Below are 20,472 nucleotides of genomic sequence, written 5' to 3'. Positions count from 1 at the left end.
CACCTGAATTGTCATTATTAAAATTTTTACCATTAACCTACCATCACAGCCATTTCTTGGCTGCCACCTTGGATTTCACATCTTTTTTCACCATAGCCTTTTTGAGGGCCGCACACTTTTTTTTACAGCTTGGCTGTTTTGGATTAGATTTCATTTCTTTTTGTATTTATATACCCCAAAGCTGGCCATAGGCCGGCTTTGGGACTTTTTCAACCTATCTTTTTTTCTTTACCACAGGAAGAAGAAAAGATGAGTAGATGTACTTTAAATATTTTATCAGTAAATGTACAAATTATATACAATTATATAATACATAATATTGATTACAGAAATCTCCATGGTGGTTTCTTTGTAACTGAACACTCTACAGGGTGACTTCTTCTAGATGCTCTCTCTACAGGGAGAATTGTTTGTAGCTGAACAATCTACAAGGTAACTTCTTCTAGCTGATCTCTCTACAGGGTGATTTGTTTGTACCTGAATTCTGTACAGGTGATTTATTTGCAGCTGAGCTCTTTACAGAATGGTTTCTTTGTAGCTGAACTCTCTACAAGGTAACTTCTTCTAACTGATCTTTCTACAGGGCAATTTGTTTGTGGCAGAATTTTATACAGGGTGATTTCTTTGCAGCTGAACTATCTACATGGTGGTTTCTTTGTACATTGTAGCTGAACTCTCTACAAGGTAACTTCTTCTAGCTGATCTCTCTACAGGGTGATTTGTTTGTAGCTGAATTGAGTGAATTCTGTACAGGTGATTTGTTTGCAGCTGAGCTCTTTACAGAATGGTTTCTTTGTAGCTGAACTCTCTACAAGGTAACTTCTTCTAGCTAATCTCTCTACAGGGAGATTGTTTGTAGCTGAACTATCTACAAGGTAACTTCTTCTAGCTGATCTCTCTACAGGGTGATTTGTTCATAGCTGAATTCTGTACAGGTGATTTGTGTGCAGCTGAACTCTTTACAAAATGGTTTCTTTGTAGCTGAACTCTCTACAAGGTAACTTCTTCTAACTGATCTTTCTACAGGGTGATTTGTTTGTAGCTGAACTATCTACAAGGTAATTTCTTCTAGCTGATCTCTCTACAGGGTGATTTGTTTGTAGCTGAATTCTGTACAGGTGATTTGTTTGCAGCTGAGCTCTTTACAGAATGGTTTCTTTGTAGCTGAACTCTCTACAAGATAACTTCTTCTAACTGATCTTTCTACAGGGCAATTTGTTTGTGGCAGAATTTTATACAGGGTGATTTCTTTGCAGCTGAACTCTCTACATGGTGGTTTCTTTGTAGCTGAACTCTCTACAAGGTAACTTCTTCTAACTGATCTTTCTACAGGGTGATTTGTTTGTAGCTGAACTATCTACAAGGTAATTTCTTCTAGCTGTAGCTGAATTCTGTACAGGTGATTTGTTTGCAGCTGAGCTCTTTAAAGAATGGTTTCTTTGTAGCTGAACTCTCTACAAGATAACTTCTTCTAGCTGATGTCTCTACAAGGTCACTAGTTTGTAGCTGAGCTCTCTACATGGTGGTTTCTTTGTAACTGAACTCTCTACAAGGTGACTTCTTCTAGCTGATCTTTCTACACGGTGATTTGTTTGAAGCTGAACTCTCTACAAGGTAACTTTTTCTAGCTGATCTCTCTACAGGGAGATTTGTTTGTAGCTGAACTCTCTACATGATGGTTTCTTTGTAGCTGAACTCTCTACAAGGTAACTTCTTCTAGCTAATCTCTGTACAGGGAGATTTGTTTGTAGCTGAACTCTCTACATGATGGTTTCTTTGTAGCTGAACTCTCTGCAAGGTAACTTCTTCTATTGATTTCTCTACAGGGCGATTTGTTTGTAGCTGAACTCTCTACATGGTGGTGTCTTTGTAGCTGAACTCTACAAGGTGATTTCCTCTAGCTGAACTATCTCTTTCCATAGTTGCATGAACTCCCTACAAGGTAACTTCTTCTAGCTGATCTCTCTACAGGATGAGTTGTGTGTAGCTGATCTCTATACAGGTTTCTTGTTTCTAGCTGATCTCTTGAATTCTCTTCAGGGTGACTGCTCTATTAGGATGACTGCTCTATTAGAGTATCTCGATCTCGCACTTGCTGCACCAAGTTGAATTTCGTGTTATAACTCCGTGGCTTTAAGTCTGATTCTTCTACACCATTGATGAGCCTTTCTAAGATGATTACTCCATCAGTACAACGATTTTCAAAGCATTACCCCAAGCGGTTTATCTGGTAGGCGTGGCAAGCAGTCGTTTTTTTTATTAGCTAATCTTGATTGCTTAATTGTTACACACTGTTAGTTTTTTCGTTGTATCTTCCTGGTTTTTAGTTCGATTTCTTTTAAACCACAAAAGGTTTGAGGTTCAATAGTTAACCTATTCACCCACCGATTTTCAGCTTCTTCCCATACGCGGTTTACCCTGTAGGCGTGACAACATATTGGTGTTATTTTTCGTGAATAATCGCTCATAACTCTTTGTCTGTTTATCGTATTCCAGCCAAAGTTGGTACAGAGATGCGCCTTTATACCCCCCTTATGTGTGCCAAATTTCAAGGCAATCGGATATGGCGTTCGCGTTTTATAGCAGTTTTTGTAAGTGTGCGACAAGAAGAAGAAAAATAATAAGAAAAAAAAACGAAGAAACTCAGCCAATTTTTGAAGTCGCATATCTCGGGAACTCGTGAAGCGATTTCGCTCAAATTTGGAATGTGGAGTACTGAAGTTGGAGGGCATGTCCATAGCAAAAATCGTCTTGTTTCATCAAGGTAGCACAGAGCTACGGAGGTGCGAAAATTGCGTTTTCTTTCTTCCTGTCAATATACTCACGGGTGTTATGCGCCGGCTTCTTGGGCCGCACGACATACTACCGTGTTTCTTGATATAACAGTCAGTTGCTGGACATTGCTGTCCAAATACCTCTATGTCTGACCATAAATCAGTTTGCTCAGATATAATGTCCTAGCTATCAAAAGGGAAAGGATGGAATCTAGTTTACCAATTTGGTTTATGGCTACCACTTGGTTGCTAGGAGACACTACATTTCTTACAACCCAAGAGGGGTGGCCATGAATGTACTAGGCCTACAATTAACAACAGCTGTTAGTTCACAACAACAGCAATGAATGATATGTACAGTTGATACAAGCATTAATAAGTGTGGTCCCCAAAAAGGCCAGGGTGAATAAGTTGGGAAATCAAAAGTGGAAGCCAAGAAATGGCTGTGATGGTAGGTTAATAGCAAAAATTTTAATAATGACAATTCAGGTGAATTTTGGGTCAAATCCTTGGAAACTTGGAGGAGGCAATGCAAATTTACCTAAATTGTCATTATTAAACTTTTTTGCTACAGTACATCACAGCCATTTCTTGACTACCACTTTTGATTTCACAACTTTTTCACCCTGGCTTTTTGGGGGCTGCACTCTTTTTTACAGCTTGGCTGTTTTGTCACTTCTTTTTATATTGCAAGTAGAGTTGTACTGATAATGGGATCAGTGATCAGTAACAGCTGATAAATTGGCTATTTTCCTAGAATCGGTAATCGGTGTTTCTGCACACAAAACAACCGATAGTAATTAATGTGCATAAGTGCAATACAAGTTAATGAAATTATCCATGTTTGATATGTTGTTCAATATGGCTGACAAATCGTCGAGAAAGCAGTCTACTATTTGGGATTATTTTACCATAGCAGAGGACACAAAGTTTGCAGTTTGTAACAAATGTGATAAATCTGTGTCTTGTGGTGGAAATTCTACGAAAGTGTACACTACACCAAATCTCGTGAATCACTTCAAGTCTCTACATAAAGAATTATACAAGGAATGCGAAGATAAGCACGAGAAATATCTTGAAGAGGAATGAGCAAAGAAGCCTACTACTAGTAAACAACAAGCATTATTTGAGAAGAGGATAAACTGCATCCTTGGGATATCAATGATGTTCGAGCTCAGCAAATTCATTGACTTATTGTTGAGATGATAGCTTTTGACATGCAGCCCTTTTCTGTGGTTGAAGATATGGGATTTATTTGGCTAGTTAAAGCACTGGAGCCTAGATATACTGTCCCTAGTAGGAAATATCTCATCGAAAAAGTCCTCCCTGCGGTTCATTATGATGTGATGTCTAAAGTAAGGGAAAAGATAGAAAATGTGGACTACTTTAGTTTCACAACAGATGCATGGAGTGCAATGTGCTGGTACTTCATCATTGCTTAGTCTTACTGCCCACTGGCTAACGGATGATTTTACTAGAATAACTGCTATTTTACAGGTACAACCATTTATGGGTGGGGTATATAAGAAAATGTTAGAAGGGTGGGGTATTAGTGATGAAAAAGTTCATTTAGTGCTGCGAGATAATGCAGCTAATATGGCTAAAGCAATGCAAGAAGCTTCACTTTGTTCTTTTGGGTACTTTGCACACTCACTGCAATTAGTTGTGGAGGATGGCGTTTTATCACAGCAGGCTGTAACTGATTTTCTTGCTATATGTAGAAAAATAATTGGACATTGTAAGCACTCAGTAGTCGCTTATGATCGATTGAAGTCCGTACAAGAGCGTCTAGGTGTTCCTCAGCACCGTTTACAACAGGATGTACAGACTAGATGGAACTCGTCATTACACATGGTGAAATCTATTTCTGAACAAAAAATGGCTTTGGCAGCATACTCAACTGAATCGGACTTGCCTGCTTTGAATGCCAGACAGCTTGAGCTTGCAGAGAAAATAATAGCTGCTCTGTCACTCATTGATGAAATAACTAACTTAGTTTCCTCCTCTAGTGCTTCTGTATCTGTTATTATACCATTTGTAAGTATGTTTGACAGAACGCTGAAAAAGCACCATGATGATTTAGGCGTTAGAACAATGAAGAATGCAATGCTGGCATCATTGACACATAGATTTAAAGATATAGAGCAGAACATTCCTTTGGTGATCGCATGTTTACTTGACCCTCGCTTTAAAGATAGATTTTTCAGCAGCACAAGTCAACAGGCTGAAGCTAGAAAGATGCTAATGAAAAGTTGGAAGAAGAGCAGGCTAGGTCAGATACTGAAAAAATACATGAGCCATCGTCAAAGCATGCAAATAGAGAGACCACTGAACTTTGGCAAAGCTTTAATGAAATGTTAGAAGAGAGTGGAGCTCAGCTGAAGGTCTGAGCAATGATAACAGTGTAGAGCAATACTTGTCAGTGCCCTTGCTTGAGTTTCGGTCAAACAACTGCCTTACCTGGTGTAGTAGTACTAAATCTAGATTCCCACTACTAGCCAAGATGGCTTGACGCTTCCTAGCACCACCTACCTCAGTACCATCAGAACAAGTTTTTTCTGGGGCTAGTGACATTTATGATGAAAAACGTAGTCGTCTAAATGCTGAAAAGGCCGAAATACTTTTGTTCATCAAAAACAACTTTAACTTGTAAGCAGTAGGTAAAAATGTACCTTTTGTAATTGCTGTTGATTATTACTTACAAGTCACAGAGTAACTCTTATCACTTTATCATGACCATGTACAAGAGTTGACACATTTTTTATAACTTTGTACAATGTTAATTACAAACAATTTGCTGTCATCATTGTGTGTCTTCACAGCATCTATATCTGTAGAGATTTTATAACTTGACAATCGATATCAGCTTGCTATATCGGCTTGTAAGGTGATTAAATACATCGGGTGATTAAATACATCGGCTATCGGTAGAAGCCAAAAAGTGTGTATCGGTACAACTCTAATTACAAGCCACAAAGCTGGCCATAAATTGGCTTTGGTGTTTCCTTCAAACGTTTTTTTTTCTTTACTACAAGAATTGTTGAACAAGAGAAGCCATCATATTAATGTGTGCATAGCTTTTTGTTTGATTAAATATTTGTATATTTAACACTGAATAAAATGAACAATTATCACATAAGTAATGAGGTGACTTGTTACATAAATGAACTGTAGCTGAACTCTCGACAAGATGACTTGTTTCCTGCTGATCTCTCTACAGAGTGATTTGTTTCTAGCTGATCTCTCTACAGAGCAACTTGTTTACTGCTGATCTCTCTACAAGGTGATTTGTTTCCAGCTGACAGGATGACTTGTTTCTAGCTGAACTCTCTTCAGGTGACTTGAAATGTAGTTAAACTCTCTACTGGGTGACATGATCAAGCTGATCTCTCTACAGGGTAATTTGTTTCCAGTTGATCTCTCTACAGGGTGACTTGATTTTCTAGCTGAACTCTGCAGTGTGACTTGTTTCTAGCAGATCTTTCTACAGGGGGATTTGTTTCCAGCTGATCTCTCTACAGAGCGACTTGTTTACTGATCTCTCTACAGGATGACTTGTTTCTAGCTGAACTCTCTACAGGGTGATTTGATCTCTCTACAGGGTGATTTGTTTCCAGCTGATCTCTCTACAGAGGGTGACTTGATCAAGCTGATCTCTCTACAGGGTGACTTGTTTCTAGTTGGAATTTCTACAGGGTGACTTGAAATGTATCTACAGGGTGACTTGATCAAGCTGATCTCTCTACAGGGTGACTTGTTTCTAGTTGAAATTTCTACAGAGTGACTTGAAATGTATCTACAGGGTGACTTGATCAAGCTGATCTCTCTACAGGGTGATTTGTTTGTACATAGTTGATCTCTATACAGGGGTAGCTGATTTCTTTTCAGGGTGACTGCTCTATTAGGATGACTGCTCTATTAGGATGACTGCTCTATTAGAGTATCTTGATCATGCACTTGCTATATATTATATGTAATGTACAGAACTCAACAAGCGAGTGTAAACATACGTAATAAATATGTGTGCAAATATTATTAGCTGTTAATGTGTGCAATCTAGCAATTGAGAGGCTAGTCAATTGTTGGAGGTATCCATCTCACCTCTAGCTTGTGAAGATTGAGAATGGACAAAGACTGAATTAATAACTTCTCCATACAATTTGTTCTGAATTAAAAGTTTATTGCTGTGTATTTTGATTGTTTTATGTTGCATTCCCTTTTGAATCAAATGCCATATTTCTTTTTAAAGAACTGACTCAATATGCCGTTCTTCTTGCTGGTTTAACCCTTATGTCTCTAGGCAACTTACTGGCTTTAGATGATAACAGTGATGTATCAATAGCTCTGTTGAATGACAAGTATTGGCCGAGATTTCTGAGAGAGTGATCATGGTATTTACCCAGTCTTAAATTGTCACTTATAAATAGAGGATTTATACTGCTTTCAGTTTCAGTGACTGTAGTGGTAACTTTATCTAAGTCATGACTAAATCACTCACGCCTAGGTATTCCCTTGCTACATTCATCTGTGCCATAAATTACCACATTGAACTTACGGTCGCCTTCATTGGGTCTGTTTGTCACCTTGGTGGTAGTAGATGGCTGGGTTTGTTTGCTTAAAGTAGAAGTAAAATTGTTGGAAGTCATCTGTGTTTCTTGCTGAAGTTGTTGCTGAGATTGATATGGTTGATTTTCAGATACTGCAGGGTGATTCTTGTTTTTAGGTGAACTCACTAGTGGGTGACTTGTTATGTAGCTGAACTCTCTACTGGATGACTTGTAATGTAGCTGAACTCTCAACAGAGAGATCTGTCTGTAACTGAATTCTCTACAGGATGACTTTTAATGTAGCTGAACTCTTTACAGGTGAACTGTAATATAGCTGAACTCTCTACATGGTGACTTGTTTGTAGCTGAACTCTCTACAGGATGATTGCTATGTAGCTGAAGGATGACTTGTTATGCAGCTGAACTTCTTAGAGGGTGGCATCTTACATAGTTGAACGTTGTGATGGAGTAACTTAGTATGGTAGCTGAATGCTCTAATAGGGCAACTGTACTATTAGAGTATCTTGATTGCATACTTGCTATATGTAGTTGGTTTTTGCATTCTCAGTGGTTTTTAATCCGATTCTTCTATACCACATATGATGATTAATCCATCTACATACCCCTCAATTCCCTAAGTGGTTTGTCTGATAGGCAAGAAAACTAATGATTTATTTTATTTGTGAAGCTCAGGGGCACACAAGGAGGGGGTTTTCAAGGGTTCCTCTTCGTTTGAAATTTATACTCTTAAGTTTTCAGCAGGAACCTCACACACTAAGTTAAGTTTGGCAGCACAAAAGTGAATGAGTAACAGAAACATGAAACTTACGTTTATCAAGGATCTACAGATGGGACAATCAATATGAGTCCTCTTGAAACTTGTAAAAGATCGAGGTACTCTAATAGAGCATTCACACAAATGTCCATGTATTAACAGATTATTAATGTGAGAAGGAACTTTATTGTTGGAAATTATGTACTGTGTTGAATTTCAGTATTTTTATTAAATAAGGCTAGACCAGACTTTGTAGCAGACACTGTAGCATTGTAGATGTGGGTGATGCAAAACTGAGTGTGATCTTATACTACTAGTTTGCATTTTAGCCATGGGAATATGTAGATGGACCTCCTGCATTAATATCACACAATTGGGTGTACAAGACACATCCTTGATACACTTCATTGTCATTAGAAATCAAAATAACGTTTTGATTGTTTGCAAGTTATTCTGTGGATTTATGTGTGTATAATTCCACAAGCAAATATAGGAGTTTTAGACAATTAAAAAAATTTGAATTCTCACATGGGGTTGTGCCCCCAGACCTCCACTGCTTGTAACTTAGTGTTGCTGTTGGAAACCCCCTTGAAATATCCTGGATATGTCCCTGAAACTTGATCACACAATTGTTACACACATTTGCTTTTGTGTTACAGATAATATTATTTCCATGTTGATTCCTTTTACGCCACCAAAAGCCACTCCTACAGTGGCATTGCCAACTTTCAGTGGTCATCAGGCTGTTATTCAAGACACAAAAAAATGTATTGAAGACATATGGGAATGTAAATATAAGGCAACATAGCGCAGCAGCGAATACAGTGCTACTGCTGAATAGCATCAAAAGTTATCAGCCACCTAATAATATCTCATTTAGCATTAGAAAATTAGAAAAGTTCTGCTGTTTAAGCCTGGCAATTTAATTAATAAAAAATATTATATTTCCTATACAATTTGTATGGGCTGAAGTAATACTACTGCATTGCATACAGGTAAAAACATTTCAAGCTACGAATAGCATCCAATCTGAACTGTGGCCACCTCAACATCAAAATTATACCTGACTTTAGCTAATTTGATATTGACATAGGCTGGCAAATTTTAGTTACCTGAATTTTGAAAGCTACGATTTTCAATTGACAACATAATGAAGCCTTGAAGGACTACTACAGGATTGTTCTGTCAGGAACAAAGTCATAATCCATTGACACACCACATAATCACAGGAATTCTCTGCTCATAACCAGGGGAATTCCCTTCATATGACCAAACACTCACACACAGTACTTAGCTTTCTTACTCTCTATGTCTATCTCTCTCTCTCACACAACACACACACACAAACACACACACTCACACACACATACACTCACACACACAGACATGTAGAATAGCGTGGTCGATCACGTGATTATCATTACAATTAAAGCACACCATACATATAGAGGCTACAACAACAAGCATACATTATAATACACATAGCTTACAACACAATATGTTACAGTTTACATGTTACATCTCCCCTCTTAGGTCAATACCTGAGACGATCAGGTGGGTTTACAACAGTTCCAGTTTGGGATTGGGTGACTGGTCTACTTGGGCCAGCAATGGACTCAGCAGGAATAACAGCCTGTTCAATTTCAGAGCGAGTTCTTAAATTGGCATGGTTCCTTCTTACTTGGCCCGAAGCTGTTTCGACTACATATGATCTTGGTGCATCAGCTGCATGTGAAACTCGCCCCGGTGTTTGAAGTCCTCTTGTTCCTACCCAGACTGGCTGATCTTCTGGCAATGGTGGTAGTGTTCTTACTCGGTGGCGTTTGTCATAGTGTTCTTTTTGTGATTGTTTGTATCTCTCATCTAGTCTTCTAAAGTTTGTAATGTGAGACCATTCAGGTACATAGCTCTCCTTCAGGGGCGTAGGCAGGATTTCCAAAAGGGGGGTTCTTTTCGAAAAAAACTTTAGAATGCCACCTGAGGTAGCACTTTTATGCTTCATTTATTTCGTAGGTGTGCACATGTAAACACGTGTACACGTGTATTCTTATAAATTCATTCGCAATAGCGAGTAGAGGTACTTGAATTCCTCTGCCTGAAGACCTGTAGCTACCCATTTCAGTGGATTTGTGTAAGTTAATTCAGTTCTAGTTAACCAGTATCACGATTTAAAAAACTTAACTCTGAAAAGGGGTTCATCGGAACCCTTTGAACCCCCCCTGGCTACGCCCCTGTTCACCTGGGGAATGTCTGTCCGTATTCTTCTTCCCATCAACAATTCTGCAGGGCTAAGTGCACACCAGGGCATAGGTGTTGCCCTATAGCTGAGGAGAGCCTTGTAAGGGTCTGAAGAGTTCTCAAGCAGACTTTTGACCATCTTTACTGTTCTTTCCGCCAGCCCATTGGCTTGTGGATAATGCGGACTTGCTGTTATATGTCTGAATCCATAGGTCTCTGAGAACTCCTTCATGTCCTGTGAGCTAAATTGTGGCCCATTATCTGATACCATTTCAGCTGGTATACCAAACCTTGCAAAAATAGATTTTAAATGTGTGATGACACTGGATGATGTTGTCGAACTCAGTTTCTGTACTTCTGCAAACCTGGAGTAATAGTCAACTGTCAACAGATAAGTAGAATTCTTAAGTTCAAACAGATCTGAAGCAATACGTTCCCAGGGATAGCTGGGTAGTGGTGTACTAATCAGGGGCTCTTTGTTAGGAGCTGTAGTTTTCTGACAGACAGGACAAGATTTTATAAAGGTTTCCATTTCCTTAGATACCCCTGGCCACCAAACAGAAGTAGAAACACGCATCCTACAACGTAGGATTCCCTGATGTCCATGGTGAATCTTTTCTAAAGTAGCTTGTCTCAGGCTTTCTGGGATTACAATCCTAGATTGGTACAGTAATAGAGTTCCACTAAGTGTAAGTTCACCATGAAATCTCCAGAAGTCTTTCAACTCCCTGGACAATTTGTTTCTACTAGGCCAGCCTGACGTACAATACTCAATTAGTCTTGAACAGATACTGTCCTCAGCTTGTGCCTTGCGATAACTGTCCAAACGGTCAGGGCTTGCGGGGAAAGCAGCAGTGATTGCTTGTATAAATTGTTCAATTTCTTCAGATGATGAAGAACTGCAAGCATCTGGGATTTCTTTAAGTGGTGCTCTTGACAAGGTATCAGCAGTGTAGAGAGTTTTCCCAGGCACATGTTGAATGAAATATTGGAAACGCATCAAGCGGAGTCTGAATCGGAGTACTCGAGGTGGAAGCATGTCTAGGCTCTTCCTGCCTAAGATAGGCACTAGAGGCTTGTGGTCGGTCTCTAATATAACGCATTTGCCAAGAACATATTCAGCAAACTTCTCAAGAGCCCATGTCAAAGCCAGTGTCTCTTTTTCAATCTGAGCATAACAAGTTTCCGCTTCGTTGAGTGTGCGTGAAGCAAATTCCACTGGTCGCCATGCTCCTTGTTGTTGCATCAAGACAGCTCCAATTCCATAAGCTGAGGCACCAGCACTGACTTTAGTCTTTGCCTCTACGTCATGGAGAGCAAGTATCCGGGGCGAAGATATCTCCCTTTTTAACTTAGTAAATGCCTCTTCTTAGACTGCTGCCTATGTCCATGAAATCTTTGAGCTCAACAATTCCCGGAGTGGCTTTGAGATGTGTGAAATATTTGGGGAAAATTTGTTCATCTGGTTAATCATCCCCATGAACCTTCTGAGTTCTGTAACAGAGGATGGTGGTGCCATCTCAAGTATAGCAGTGGTCTTCTTTGGGTCAGGTAAGATTCCATCCTTGTCTATTACATGACCTAGGAAAGATGCACGAGACTGATTAAAGCAACATTTACTTTGATTCAAGGTGATACCAGCTGCCTGGATCCTTTTAAGTGTAGCATGTAGTCTGGATTCGTGTTCTGTCAAATCTTTACCATACACCAAAATGTCATCAACATGGCAAAGTACTCCTGGAAGACCTGAAAGCACATTGTTCATATGGCATTGAAAGATTTCTGGAGCACTAGAAATTCCGAAGGGTAGCTTATTAAAGCAAAACCTTCCAAAAGGAGTTATGAAGGTAGTCAACAATTTGGATTCCTTGGTTAGTGAGAGCTGCCAGATTCCACTATTGGCATCCAACTTGCTGAAAACTGTCGCTCCTGATAACTGTGCAAGTGTGGTATCCACTTTAGGCATAGGGTGTACTTCTCTTAATACGCTTTCGTTTAGTGGCTTAAGATCGACACAGATCCGGACTGCCCCAGAGTCCTTAGGTACCACCACCATTGCTGCACACCAGGGAGTTGGTTCTTGGACAGGTGAGATTACCCCCAAAGTTTCCATCCATTATAATTCATTTTGTACCTTTGATCGCAGTGGGAGAGGGATATTTCGTGGAGCATTTAAAGCAAATGGCTGGCTGTTCGGTTTTAGTTTGATAGTGTACTCACATGCAAACGTTCCCAACCCTGTAAACAACAATGGATACTGTGAAATGATACTTTTTCCATTTCCAACAGAGCATACATTCAACAATAATTCCAGTTCCTTAATTGCTGGCAATCACTCTTCAGGTCTTTGATAACATACACGTCTTGTGTGCAGTACCTCTCATGGTGGGTGAGGGTCAGGTTTATCTTGCCAAGGATCTTCAAATGGGTCTGGTCTGGACCATAAAGTGACACACCTGTCTTTTCTAAAGGCTTGGTGAGGTTTAAAGACTTCCAAGTAGAATCCGATATGGCAGTAACCTCAGCACCAGTATCGACTTTGACAATCATTGGTTTTCCTTGCATTAGAATTGTTATAGCCCACTTGTTCTTTTTGCTGCCTTCCACAGTGTCCAGATAGTTGTCCGGTGTTTCCAGTTGTGAGTGATCTGACTGACTGGAGAGTTCGTGTACGCCCCTAGTCTGAGGAGCAACTGTGTTGGATAAACACTGACTGCTATAATGCCCTTTTCTGTTGCAGTGGTAACATAGCACTTCTTTCGCCGGGCACAATTGTCGTGGATGGGAGTTTTTCCCACATCTTCTGCAAATCTGTTGAGATAAGGGTTGTTTCATTGGTATCGCTGGTAGTTTCCTTCTGGGACCCATTTTAGCTACTGCATCTAGAGATGTGTCCCCTTTACTTGGTTGTTTCAGCTCTTCTTGTTGCTCTTTCACTGCTTCACGCTGATGGATTAACCTTTTGGCTTTGTCTAACATGAGCTCTGCTTCCATCTGCAGCCGTTCTGATAGGGCATGGTCTCGAATCCCCACTACTAAACGATCTCTCACGAGTTCCTTTTTCATTACTCCATATTCACAGTTATCTGCCAGACGGTGTACATCAGTAATAAATTGCTCGACAGACTCGTTGGGCAGCTGGCATCTCTTATTAAAGTGCGCCAGTTCGAAGATGATGTTCTTTCGAAACTTGAAGTAATCGTCAAATGCGTCCACAACTTTGTTGTACTTCTTCTTATCTTCCGATGTAATCCTTGTAGTGTCCAATATGTCTTCCGCATCGTCCCCCAGGCAGTAAAGAAAAGTGCTTACTTGACGCTCGTCTCCCTTGTCTGCTAGCCCCGACGCCTGGCGGTACTGCTCAAAACGACGTTTCCATTTAGGCCACTCATCTGTCTTGTGGAAGCAAAACGGAGCTGGAGGCTGTAGGTTTACTGTAGACATTACGAAACGACAGTCACTTCTGACACCATGTAGAATAGCGTGGTCGATCACGTGATTATCATTACAATTAAAGCACACCATACATATAGAGGCTACAACAACAGGCATACATTATAATACACATAGCTTACAACACAATATGTTACAGTTTACATGTTACAAGACAGACAAACCCTCACTCACACACACACACACACACACACACACACACACACACACACACACACACACACACACACACACACACACACACACACACACACACACACACACACACACACACACACACACACACACACACTGTTTAAGTATTAAACTTGCCACTGCTGGTAATACGCACAATCTAGTTCACCAATCTTTTCGCTTTTACTGACACTTATATGGCTTCTTGGTATGGTGAATGGTATCCTCGCCTTGTAACATAACCCATAGATCATGAAGATCTACACAGAATCGGTTTCAGTGATTATTACAAAGGATTAAAGCGGGAAAAAATCAGAAAACCTTCCAGAGCTCAATCAAACTAAGTACAGTTATTCTGGACTGTTTGAGTATAAAAGAATTGTTAAGGTAGTTAGGTGAAACCCATGCCTTTTTTGATTTTTTAAAAAAGGAGGAAACATTAATTTTTATAACACTGTTAATGCCCTGTTACATATAGAGAGGATGTAGCCATACCATCAGCTAGCTGGGTAGCATTACCAGACAATGTGCCACCCATCAGGCATTGTGCCACCCACCCCACATCAGCCCCTCCCCCAACCCACAAGTGTCATTTCATACAGATCACGTGAGATCACGTGACTATGTAATAAATTTTTTTCCGATTAAACACATTGTATTAATAGTTCAGTCATCAGTAGTTTTTTTTTCTTCAATATCTTGCCCTATAAAAAAGTCAAAATATGATACTTTAAAACATTATTACACTAATACATGCATGCAGGCACATGAACACGTATGCACACACGCACGCACACACGCATGCACAGTGCATAACATCACAGTACAGTACAGCACAGCACAGCACAGCACAGAGCAGCACGTACTGCAAAAGCAATACAGTTGTCAGCATACAAGGAAATAAATAGATTAATTAAGTAATGAATTAATTAATTAATTAAACTCATGGCTAATTGTATATTCCATCAATACTGAAGGCACCAGACATGACAATAATAACAGCAAAAATTAGAAAGAGACACACAGTTAATGATTATGCAGAACCGTGCGCTATATTAGAGTCTTTTGTAAGCCTTTAACCATGTCCCTTGTTGTACACTCAAAGTTGGTAATGCTGGCCAAGATACTAAAATGAAATCTGTGAATTATAACTGTAACTCCCATGCAGTGAAATACATGCAATACATATTTCATGTTTCCAGTTAATCTATCTACAAACCACTTTTTCAACTCATTCCTTGAGGCCTGTAAGCATGGCAGAAATTCAATGTATATTACACAAAAATTGGTCATAACTCTGAATATTCATTGGATTTGTAAAAAAATGATATTGGTATCTATATTTAGATTTTCTTCAATGTGCCAAATTTCAGCTTGACTGGATTATGCATTTGTGTTTTATAGTGATTTTTTCAAAGTGTGCAAAAATGAAATTTTGGTTGCTTGTATCTCAGCATGAACTGAGACAATTCCTTCAAATTTGGTATGTTGACTGGCATGCCAGGTGGAAACTTCACTGTAAAATTTGTTCCATTTGGATAAGGGATCATGGGTCTGTGAAAATGCCAACATCATGTTTCTTACTTCCTGTCAAAATATCCATGGTGTGGAATGCCAGTTTTCTTGGACCGCACTGTGTTTGATTTATTGTAGTATCTCAGCATGTGTGTCTATATTTCATAAATAGCTACTGTTCTTTTAGAGTATCTTGATCTCTAGTTATACCCTTCCTATAAAAGCATACTGTTGATCTATTCTGCATATGACTGTTCTATTAGCCTACTGGTTTGAGTTTGAATTATAAATCAAATTAATTCTTGATCTTATTAATGCAAGATGTACTCAATTGCTATTCCTCAATGTGCATTTTTCCAAATATTCACGTATTTTGCCCATTGTTTTTACTAGCATAGTATTCGAAAAATTTACTGACAAAATTGGGGAATAATAACATTGTATGAGAAGCTTGATAGTAGAATAAATCACACTTTTTAATACTTTCTTGTGAATAGGGTTATGGATATGTTAATAACATGCTTGTTTTCATTGGCCAATTCAGACTATATAATGCCAAATTCATTATGAGTTTAGTGACCCACAAATTATCAATGTTCACACATCCTGTAAGCATATGCGTTTCCCAAAATAATGTAAACACTTCGAATAATTTTGCGGTGTCTATGTGTGAAGAAAGTATCAAAACAGAAAATGAACATCTTGAGATGACTCCCTTGCATGAAAATTATGGTGACAGAAGAATTAAGGATGAAAAGTAAAGGTCTGTGAAGGTGTGTTTCATTGTGTAGAATATTTACTGTATATGATAAAGCTTAATGGCAACATTTTATGAACTATATTTTTCTGGGGATCCCTACTATACTATTACCTGATCTTCCTAGTTGCCATCTTCTGACTGTCAAATTGACACTTTCTTTAGAGGCATGCATTCTTTGATGCTAAAAGTTGTTTGAAGTGCTGATGCTACTGTAAAAGAGAGTTTAGACATTGAAACACAGGGTTCTGTGGAATTTAGTAACCCTCAGGCCCTGTAGTAGTGACCTTGCTTTGCTCATGCACCACAACACAGGGCCTTTCAGGTTTCTAAATTCCGTAGAACCCTGTGTTTTGATGTCTAACTATCATTTTAAAATTAAGTAGGGATCCGAGCAATAAAAAGTAGTGAAACAAGGGATATGAATGACAGTATTACAACATAACTAAATCCCTACTATGGCAGATTACGATAGCATGCCATTGTAGTAATTTTGTACATATGTACATGTAACTATACACTAGTTAATACTTGCAGTGCATATAATACAGATATGTTTAGTTTTAGGGTGTGTCACACCATTCAATGGAGAGATAACATCGTGTAATTCTGGTAGTAGGGGAGTGGGAGACATTTGTAGTTTCACATGTAACACTGGTTTTGAACTAACTGATAGTGAAACTAGGACTTGTCAGAGTGATGGGAGCTGGAGTGGTACTGAGACCATTTGCAGAAGAGCTCGAGGTAATGCAATTGTAGTCTTTAATTGAATGGCATAAAAATAAAGTCTCCAAATGTTTCATCGATGCATGTGTTCTTGTGTAGATGGGCAGAGTTGTGTTGATATTGTTAATACTCAACAACAAGGATCTGATACATTGGATGATCGTAGACAAGTAATAGTTCCAATGACTGCTTTTTCCTGTAATGGTAGAATAACTGGTTATCTGATAAGTCTAGAGTTTGACAGTGGTGAGAGTGGTAATCCTACTATTCAAGTATTCCGTCCTACAAGCTCATCATCATACATGGCGGTACATGAATACTTGTTGCAAGAAAATGACATAACTGACATGGGAACTTATCACTTGGCTAATGTGTCTTTTACTGGAAATGAAAGAATTGGGTTTCAGCCAGGAGACATCATCGGGTATCATATCCCTTCTACCCCACGATATAATGTCTGGAATATTGAAACAGAAGGATATGCTTCTTATGTTTCTGGTAGATCTTCTCCAGATAGTACAGTTACAATTTCTGGTACTGGTACTGCAAACAGACAACCATTGATTCAAGTGATATTTGGTGAACTAACATAATGTATTTTACATGCATGTTTTACTGTATGAAGAATAAGGGCAGAATATTACATGGTTCTCTAGTGTAAGGACACAAGTGTAATGAAAATTTTATAAACTAGTAGGTATCATTGCAATAAAAAGTGCTTAAATAATTGGGATCATTGTTTGAAGTGCAAATTAAACCCTATATGATTAGCAATAAACCAGCATGGCTAATATGTGACTCGGTCTGGAAAAACTGGCCTTATCACCCACGCAAGTTTGATTTTTTGTCACAAGCACAAAGCTACATGAATACATTATCAGATTTCACTGTCACAAGCCTAGTGGCAAGCTGTATGAGCGGTGTGAGGCCTAAATGGAGCTCTGGCCAACAGGTATGGCTATGTGTGGCTGTACAACTTCGTGGTGTTGGATAAAGACTAGTACTGTTCATTTACTTTCATTTTAGCCAGGTTTGAGCCCTGAATGGCCTATAACTTGGTCTTATTCATCCCTTCACCTTCCTTTTCCATTTTCTTTCATCACATAACTAAAGCCATTGGCAAGATACGACACTTTGAAAACTTAAAACCGGCATACTTCAATACTTGCAAATAGGCGAAAGTCCGGTTTTGTCAGACCAGGTCACATATAGGGTTAAATTTGCACATTTGAATTAGGTAGTAATTTTGATCTCTCTTGTTTAAGTATCTTCATTGTAATGATCTCTGCTAGTATACAGTATAAAATTTCCAAGTTTCCTTACATTTGTTTGTTGAATTTTTTGTATACAACATCCACACAAAACAGCCAAGCTGTATAAAAAGGATGTGACCTTCAAAAAGCCTGGGTGAAAAAACAAATGTGATGTGGATGATAATAACGACTTTGTTCATTAATAAAATTTATTATGATCAACGTCATTGCAGCCATTTCATGGCTGTCATCTTTGATCACAACTTTTTCACCCAGTATTTTTGAAAGCCGCACTCTTTTATACAGCCTGGCTGTTTTTGCATGGATTTTACTTCTTTTTGTAGTTTACATGTATACCCAAAGCAAACCATAAACTAGCTTTGAGGTTTGTTTTTACATAAATAACAAGTACACAGAAATATTTGGAATTTTCAACTAGAGTAGGGACCATAACACATCGATAAAAAGTACTGAAACAAGCTGGAGTAGTGCACGATATTAATTCACAGTAAAACAGTTAGAAGTGTTATATCCCTACTGTGCATTTCCATTATGGTATCTTGAGCACAGTAGGGATATAACACTTCATATATCACTTTGATACCTCAGATCAAAGGAAACCTCAGGGTTATAAATCACATATTGCTCTGACCACAGGGTGATATCTAGATATCGCCCTGTGGTTGGGGCGATATCATGATATAGCCCTGACCACAACTACCTTTGATGCTGAGGCAGTTACAAAGCATCAGTTCCCTTTGATTACTTATATAGAGCTGCTTAAAGTTTTGCATTGAATTAGAGCTGCTTAAAGTTTTGCATTGTGGGTTTGAATTAAACATGTTGGTTTAGTTAGGGGCATTGTTGTGAAGCAAAAAGAATTGAGTGAGTCAGCATTGCATAGTTAGTTAGCTACTAGGCATCACTAAACAATCATTTTTGCAATGTGGGGATTGTTTTTCTACAGAGTACATTCCAACTGCATGAAAAGATGCCTCAAACATTCACAACCTATATGTCTAAGTGCTTATTTTAGCACCTTAGGTTACTTTATTCATCCATGAAGTGGTTATTTGGTTTAATATCACTACAACCAGTGAAACCCACAATCATTTCTTTTTTGTGCCCACAATTTAAACCCACAATCAATGTTTGCAAACCTCTTTATAAAAGTAATGTGTTGAATGCAGGTTTGTCTTCCTTCACCTATTAGGTGAGCATACCAGAGTAGTATATATTATTTATACCATGGCCACTCGGGATTTGCCTGATATATATGCCTGCGCCCTCGGGCTTGGGCTTATATATCAGGCAAATCCTTTGTAGCCATGGTATAACTATTGATTATTGTTTTACTGTGAATTAATATCGTGCACTACTCCAGTACTTTTTATCGATGTGTTGTGGTCCCTACTCTATTTGAAAATTCCAAATTTTTCTGTGTACTTGTTTGTAAACTTTTTTTTGTAAATAATAATTATGACTGGTGAACCCACGCATACCACATCTGAAATGGTGCCGCATGCCCCAATTATTGTCTGAAAAGTGAAGTATCCATTACGCTTCATTGTCAGCTATGTTCAACCCGTTACGCAGCATTTCGAATCAAGAACTGTTCAAAAAGCACCTCTGATATCAAAATAACCACTATGACAAATATGGATAATTTCCGTTAGGAAGGGAAGCCATCACATGCTATCGCCAAATTGACACTTTTCGCTGTCAGCAAAGATGAATGGGACACAAAGGAGGACACTGGTGAGTCCATGAAGAATGCATTGTACATACTGCGGTATGCCAAAAGGCACCTGTCGGGCCGAAGCAACGTCAAACAGTGAAAAAATCAAGCCCGTAGCCTTAGCCATTATCGAGTTACGCTTGTCTGAAGGCATCAGTAAGTCAGTTACTTACTTACTTACTCAGTCAGTAGAAAATTCCGTTAAATAAATTATTTTTAAAATTCCGTAGCAACTTGTTGAAAGCATTTCGGATCAATCTGAAAGCTTGTTTGGGCTTAGTTTCACCTAACTAATACTACCTGATCATCATTAGGGGAAATTGAGCTGTTTTTTGGGTGATATTATTTCATGGGTCATGCCTACTCCTTTGTGGTCCCTACTATACACTACTATTGTAGTGTATGATAGTTCTTCCTATATACAAGTGCAATGAAGATGATATAAGACAAACTATTGTTCTACCAATACAGAAAATACCTATACCAAAGCCAATATAATTTTGTGCTTGCTTGTTCATAGCT

At 38.7% G+C, this 20,472-nt stretch overlaps 1 protein-coding gene across 1 annotated transcript in view; it reads left to right on the top strand.

Annotated features, from left to right (window-relative positions):
• Positions 1-20,472, top strand: part of LOC136248501 (CUB and sushi domain-containing protein 3-like) — an 84,875-nt gene that overhangs the window by 16,090 nt on the left and 48,313 nt on the right. The window contains exons 3-4 of the mRNA XM_066040278.1: positions 16,795-16,977; positions 17,059-17,538. Of these exons, the coding sequence (XP_065896350.1) occupies positions 16,795-16,977; positions 17,059-17,538 (663 nt within the window). The remainder of the gene's footprint in view (positions 1-16,794; positions 16,978-17,058; positions 17,539-20,472) is intronic.

This window comes from Dysidea avara, chromosome 3 (assembly GCF_963678975.1).
Source record: "Dysidea avara chromosome 3, odDysAvar1.4, whole genome shotgun sequence".
NCBI classification, from domain to species: Eukaryota; Metazoa; Porifera; class Demospongiae; order Dictyoceratida; family Dysideidae; genus Dysidea; species Dysidea avara.
This window is presented reverse-complemented; position numbering and strand designations above follow the sequence as displayed.